The sequence below is a fragment of the Ammospiza nelsoni genome, chromosome 3 (assembly GCF_027579445.1).
Source record: "Ammospiza nelsoni isolate bAmmNel1 chromosome 3, bAmmNel1.pri, whole genome shotgun sequence".
In the NCBI taxonomy this organism is placed as follows: domain Eukaryota; kingdom Metazoa; phylum Chordata; class Aves; order Passeriformes; family Passerellidae; genus Ammospiza; species Ammospiza nelsoni.
This window is the reverse complement of record NC_080635.1, coordinates 19684208-19691236: the sequence shown is the minus strand read 5'-3', so window position 1 is coordinate 19691236 and position 7029 is coordinate 19684208. Positions and strand designations below refer to the sequence as shown.

General features: G+C 49.9%; 1 protein-coding gene across 1 annotated transcript; it reads left to right on the top strand.

The window, feature by feature from the left end:
• The first annotated feature begins 3513 nt into the window (after positions 1-3513).
• On the top strand, positions 3514-5624 carry LOC132070665 (acrosin-like). The gene is made up of 5 exons (XM_059467650.1): positions 3514-3581; positions 3861-4082; positions 4382-4647; positions 4827-4972; positions 5439-5624. The coding sequence occupies exons 1-5, from the start codon at positions 3514-3516 to the stop codon at positions 5622-5624; spliced, it is 888 nt and encodes a 295-aa protein (XP_059323633.1).
• Positions 5625-7029: the final 1405 nt, after the last annotated feature.

Below are 7029 nucleotides of genomic sequence, written 5' to 3'. Positions count from 1 at the left end.
GAACAAGACCTCGGGCTGACATAAGAATTTCACCTTATGAAATGATGTTTGGGCTGCCATTCTTGTTAACACCTTATAGCACAGGAGACTATCTGGAAGGGGAAGAAGCTACCAGAAAGTATTTAGAAATAATTGGAAGAACTCTGGAGGGACTTAGAAAGAAAGGATACCTTCCTCAAACTTCCCCTCTCGACACAAAAGTTCACAACATTAGTCCAGGAGATTGGGTTTTGATAAAATCATGGACTACGGGAACATTAATGCCTAAATTTGAAGGCCCCTTCCAGGTGCTCCTGATCACAAATTCAGCTGTGCGGACCAAAGAAAAAGGTTGGACTCATATCACAAGAATAAAAGGGCCAGTCTCACCCCCAGGTATAGGACTGGATCCAACATCAGCTTCCCCCTCTGGCATTGGACCAGAGTCCACACCACTCTCATCCCCCGGCGCTGGACGAGATTCATCTGCTTCACAAGCTAAATCACCTGAGTACACTGTGGTAAAAGGACCAAAGGATTTAAAGTTGACTCTCAGAAGGAAGAGTCAAAAAGACTGAACTGTGTGGGAAAAAATTGTTTGTTAAGAGTTCTAATATTGCTTAAAATGTTTTAAGACTGTTCTGTGTAAACTATGTTGGTAAAAAGTTTAAGACTGTAAATAAGTAATTCTAGTTAAGTTCCCCAATTTATTTCTAAAGACTCCAGGTTAATCCTCTACGGAACACTCCCCTGGGAGGGGAAACCAAAATTGGCAGGGAACAGACCAAGAGAGGTTTAACCAGAGAAGCGGGTAAAAGGGACTCTAAAGAGCTCGGAAGCTTTTCCTCAGTAAAATTCCCCAAGAGGCAAGGCCGGGTGGGCAGGCTGTGTGAGATGACCCATACCGGACTCTTGGGAAGGGTAGTACTGATGGCTCTGATTGCTGGTGGTGCTCAGGGGAGCCCAGCTGAGCCGTGCAATGAATACTACCAACCCCTCTGTGAGAAGGAAGCGAGCTCCTTGTCGAGAGTCCACATCAGTTCTAACCCTGATTGTGTTAACCTCTTCCAATTGGTCTTTTATCAAAAAAAATAAGAGAGTGTATTGGATAGTATACAATACTGCTACTTTTAGGCAGCCACTCCTAGGAGAGTGCCCTACAGGGGAAGCCTGGTTGTGCTTTGAATGTGATGCTGCTGAAACAAGCTCAGCAGATCTAGTAAAAAGCAAAGAAATGGTGAAAATGGTAAGAAAAATTGTTTGTTACAAGTATCTATATGAGTATACTGGAAAAGAGATCAACTCCTTTTGGAACGCATTTCAGGGGAGCCTTAAACCCCTAGATTTGATCTTGTCTGGCAGCTGCACCGCTAGAGTGATAAAACCAATTTTCTTATTACCCAAAGAAACTGGATCAAGTTTGGGAGTTCCTATATATAATAATTTGGGAGAAATTAAACAGAACAGGCACAGTGAAATAGAAATGGAGAGAATCCAAAATTGTAAAAGCCAAATTCGGACCCCAATATCCTTGTTAAACAAAGTTATCCGGCTCCAGGCAGTATTAAAAATAAAGAATTCAATTATTAAGAACATTTCAAACGAAATAAAAAGGTTAGCATGTGTAAATAATGAAGATCAAACTCCTACACTTGATCCCAGTGGGTGGGAGAACCTGGAGATTTTCAAAAAGGATGTGTGGGAAAAGGTAGTTTTTCTCGCTGTGTGTGTACTTGGAGGATTGCTATTTTTACTATGCTTATTTATCTGTTTCAGTAAAATAGTGTTTGCCGTGAAGACAAACCTGAAGAAACCAAGGAAAGTAACAAGGTTAAGTAACCATGATTACCAAAGTGCACAAGAGATTTATAGTAGATTCAAAACAAAAATCGGGAATTGATGCGAGCTTAAAATTTAAGCTCGATCAAAGAAAAAGAGGGGAAACTGTTATGAACAAAAAATCGGTTAATATTTTTTTGTGAGAAAAGGTTACAAAAAGGCAGCCAGATCACTGTCGCTGCCGAAGTTCTGCGTGTTTTGTTATTGTAATCACGGGTCGTTGTCGTTGATGGTTGTTTTTGTATTAGTAAAAGCCCTGGCTGGGGCGAGTTAATGGCCCTTCTCCTGAGACTGTAACGGGTGGGGACCTTCCCGAGGCTAAGTTGTACCTTTCTCATAGTGAAGACACCAGAGAAGGTGGGGGGGGGTTATGCAAAGTGACTCCAAGACCACAATGCAGCATGGGTCCCCCACTGCACGGAGAAAACCCCAAAAACAACGAGCCAAATAAGAGTTGAGAGACTGGAGTGATGTCTGGATGTGAGGAGCAGGGCGCTGGGCTTGCAGAGATGCGGGAAACCTTCGTCGTTCCTCACCCTGTTCTCGAGATCCCCCGGGCCAGGACTGGGAGGTCTGCAGACCCGGACCGAACTAACATCTGACGGGGACATCCCTAAAGGCTCCCACGAGGCCCGAATTCCCCTAGCTCTGCCCCTGGTGGACAGAGCTGCGCATATCCTCCTCCTCTGAGTCGCCTTGGGAGAGACAACGGGAGACTGCAGCCCCGCCGAGCTACCCAATCCTGAGCTGATCACTTTTAACAAAGGCATTAAACAGGAGAAGAAGTCTCCTGGCCCTTGTTTATTTCAGGTAAGCTAAGCAACGCATCTATTCATTACTATAAAAGACTGCCTACAGTGATGAAGAAAGACACATCACAAATTTCCCTAATACTTTACCATCATCCAGGTCTAACCATTCAGCTGGGGGAAGCCACTGTCAAAATACAGGGGAACCACTCCTTGCAAGTAGGAAATTCTGCAGATGCCCTCCCCAACAGGCAATGAGGTCTGACTGGGAGAGGGCCCTCTTTTCATACTGTTGAATAAACAAGCTACCATAACTTCTAGAGCAGGAACATCTGGTTTTGTTTTCCTATTGGGATGCTCCCAAGGCCTTGGAGGGCTTCAGGAGGAACCAAGGGAATTGTCTGTGATCTTACACCCCAAAAGGAGGCCAGATGTTGCCTTGTCCAGCTTCTAAATAGGGAAAAGAAAATCCATGTTTTGCCAGTGAGCAGATATAGATAACATTTGGCTAGAAGGTCAGTCTAGAGACCAACTTTTGCTCAAGGGGTGTTGCTCCTGCCTCGCTCAGGGCCTGTTGATCAGGATTTAGTACTTCAACATCTCATATCTCAAAGTGTTCAAGGACAGCTTCTGAGCCAGGATCTGAGCAGCTTTCTTCAATGCAAGCCATTCCTCCATGCCCAAGGCAAGGGATCAGAGGGAGATCATTTCTAAACTCCTTTCCAGCACAAACCATTCCATGGCTCACTGATTTGATGCAGCTCTGAACCCAGTGGGGCCCACGCCATAGGCCACAGTGCCCAGAACATGGAACCCACCCGTCTGTGACATCAGCGCCAGGACCAAGGGCACCACGGGCAGCACAGCTGCTGTGGGCAGTGCGGCTGTGACTGCGCTGCTGCACGGAGCTCTCAGTGCTTGCAGCTGACTCGTGCCTCTGGCAGACATGAATTGGCTCGGCCTCTTCGTCCTGCTGACCGTGGCCGGGCTGGCACAGAGCCAGTACACCTGCGGGTAAGTGGGCCCAGGCCCAGGGAAGGAGCCATGGCGACACTTGCGGCCTTCCCTGGAGGGGACCCACCTGTCCCCCATGGCCAGGCCGCAGCTTCCCACCCACCATGGGAAGCCTCAGTTTGTTGCCAGCAGCCAGGTGCTGGCACGGACAGACACACACGCCATGGCCTTCCCTGGCCTGCTGTGCGTGCAAGGCCTTGTGGGGAGGGCAGAGGGCTGAGCTTCAGCCTGAGCCACAGCAGGCCATGAAGCAGCATGGAAATGACTTTCTGCTTGCAGAGGGAGCTGTGGGTACCGACCTGTGGCTTATTCCTACGGCAATGTGGCTTATGACTACGGCATGACACGCATCGTGGGTGGTGCTGGTTCCGCAGTAGCAGAATGGCCCTGGCTCGTCAGCATCCAGCACCCATGGGTACCAGGCACAAAACATTGGTGTGGAGGTTCCCTCATCACTGGAGATTGGGTTCTCACAGCAGCCCACTGCTTCGATAAATTTGAGTAAGAAGGGGCAGGGAATGGGGACATCTCCACAACACCAGCAGGTGCCCTGCCAGCAGCACCACCTGCTACTCCCATCCCCTTTCCTCTCAGGCAGCCAGGCTGCCACAGTGCTCAGGAGAAGCCTGGGCTCGTGCAGCTTCCTAGCAGACTGCAGCTTGACATTCCCCCAGCCTAAGGTGTGCGAGGGCACTCACACCTAACAGAGCGTTGCTCCCTCTGTGCCTTTCCAAGCCGAGGTCTAGCAACTGCTGGGCTGCTGTGACTCGCTCTCATCTCTCTCTCCATCTCCATTCCAGTAACTTCAGCCTGCTGTATGTGGTGATTGGGGCCACCAACTTGTATCAGCTAGGCCCTGGGGCACAAGTGCGCAGTGTCAAGAAGGTGGTGATGCACCGCGACTACAAGCGTAAAGACATGAGCTACGACATTGCGCTGATTCAATTGGAACGTCCTGTCCTGTGCAGCACCTACGTCCAGCTGGCCTGTCTGGCTGAACCCACCCTAAGAGTCTCAGAGCTGAGAAACTGCTGGGTTGCTGGCTGGGGGGCCACTACTGCAAGAAGTGAGTTCCAAGAGTGACTTCTGGGCCCACTCAGCACACTGGAGATAGGTTTTGGGCTTCCCCACAGTAGAACATAAATCCCTGCAGAGAAGGGGTGCCCCTAGGGGAAGGGATTTGCCTGACAGAGAAGAAGAACGAGCATGGAGCTGCTGGGGGCTTATTCCTTTCTCTGCTCACAGGTGTAGATCAACCTGCTCACCTTCAGCAGGCCAAGGTCCAGCTCATTGATCTCCAGCTCTGCAACAGCAGTGACTGGTACTCAGGAGAAGTCTATTCCTACAACTTGTGTGCTGGTTACCCAGAGGGCACCATTGATTCCTGCAAGGTAGGAGCACGCCATGAACCACTCAGCCCCCAGCAGCACCAGCAGCCAGGGAAGCACCACCCCAACACAGCCCAGGGCCTGCTTTGCCCGGCCACTCAGTCACCCTCCCAACCCCAGCTCCCCCTGACTGCTGTGGGGGCTTCCCACACACTGCCCATCCACACCTGCCTGCCCAGGCCTCCCCTTGTGACAGAAAGCCCAGCTAGTGCTCTTAGCAGTGAAGAGGTCCAGGTGGCAAAGTTCCATCCTCTGCACATCCAGGAGTCCTGTGCAGAGAGGCCAGAGAGAGCCCTACCCTACATGAACACATGCCATTCACAGCCAAGCTTCTGGAGGCTCCAGCCTCTGAGCAGAGCTTTTCTCTGCCCAGAATAGAGTTCTGGCAGGGGCTGTGCGAGAGAAGAAGACAGCCCCAGTGCTGGCAGGTGCCACCAATGCCACCTTAATCCTCTGTGCTCTGCTGCAGGGTGACAGCGGTGGTCCTCTCATGTGCCAGGACAATAACGCTGCCTACTGGTGGGTCATTGGAATCACCAGCTGGGGAAAAGGCTGTGCCAGACCAAAGCAGCCTGGAGTCTACACCTCCGTTCAGCACTTCTATAACTGGATTGATTACAATATGCAGCTAAACACAGTTAAAAGTGCTCCTTGAACAGCAGAAGAAGGCAGGATCCAGAGCAGGCTGCAGTGCACCACAACCATTTCCTGCTGGGGCAATGCCCGCTGATGCAAAGGCAGCCTCAGGGTCAAAATCCTGCTCTGTCCTGACCACACTCCTCTCCTTTGTGCATACACACTCACACTGGAGTTGATTTAGTTGTTGAAATAAAATTACCTTTGGTCACAGGGAACCATCTTTTCAGTGCAATTCCAACTCCTGGGTAAGACAAGAAGTGCCATGCTCAGCACCTGCACAACAAGCCTGGGGGCACAAAGGGGCACAGTGGCTCCAAAGAGCTCCAAAGTGCCTGGCCAGAGAGGACAGTGCTCTGAGCCACCACGGCCTGGAGGAACCTGCTACCTCAAGCCTTGGAAGAGGATAGGAAAAAAGCAGATACCTTGGCGGTGGTGCTGCAATGCACATGGGCTGCTAATTTAGGGCCTGGTGAGAGCCTGGGCTAAGGGAACACATCTGGGAAACTCCCAAGCATGACAAGGGAAACTCCTGGCTCCTGACTGGAGTGCCAGTGCCCTAAGGCAGAGCCAGATTTCACAGGCAGCAAATTGAAGGGATTGAGGTGCCAGGTGGTCACACTTCACAGATACTCAGAGGAAGAGCTGGGGTCATTCTGGGGAGAGGAACCTGGCAGGAACCCTAGGAAAGTGCACCAGGAATGCCATGGAAGGCCAAGGTGAGCGGGCCAACAGCACCTGCAACACCAAGGCTGTTCACAGGCACGGCCAGCCTGTGAGCCAGGGGGAAATGATGCCTGGGCTTGGCTCCATATCTGGGAGGAGACGAGGGCAGGGAAAGGGAGGAGTTGTGGAAGATGAGAGGGCTGTATAAGCGTGGCAATGGAGGGAAGGAGCAATCAAAGAGCCAGCTGCAGAGACACAAACTGCAGCTTGCTGTGCTGGTTTGCCTGAGGGTCACCACAGGAAGGGAAAGAACTTTCTTATCTCAACTTGTTAATTAACAAATCATCTACAAACTGTACAAATTTGCAGTAAAATTTTTGCCCTTTTCAATCACACTTTGATAGTGTTTGGTGGGGGGGGGAAATGGTAAAGGATCCTCAAATGCCATGGGGTAGGCTTGTTGAAGGCAGTTTTCACCTGTCTTTTTCAGGTGAAGTCAAGATAACTGGATGAATCTCGAAATGGCAAATACTTTGTTCATTGTCAACATTCACATCTTGAGCAATAATAGTATTGCTTTCACAAATGAATCCTAGTTGTTCCCTAGCAGCACAAGATTCTAAGTTTACTGTTTGCCACTTTTCATTCACCTTTTGTGCCCACACCCTATGTTCTGAGGGGTGGAGTACCATTTTTTAATTATTTAATCCTAGTGCAGTGATGGGGTGGATAACATAAACAGTGGCCTTACGTATAGT

What these genes read in the sequence shown, in the direction of transcription:
- LOC132070665 (XM_059467650.1), top strand. Translation starts at nt 3,514, where the DNA reads ATGAATTGGCTCGGCCTCTTCGTCCTGCTGACCGTGGCCGGGCTGGCA. An exon ending in CACTGCTTCGATAAATTTGA is followed by an intron (nt 4,083 to 4,381) that starts GTAAGAAGGGGC and finishes TCTCCATTCCAG; the next exon opens with TAACTTCAGCCTGCTGTATG. An exon ending in GGGGGCCACTACTGCAAGAA is followed by an intron (nt 4,648 to 4,826) that starts GTGAGTTCCAAG and finishes CTCTGCTCACAG; the next exon opens with GTGTAGATCAACCTGCTCAC.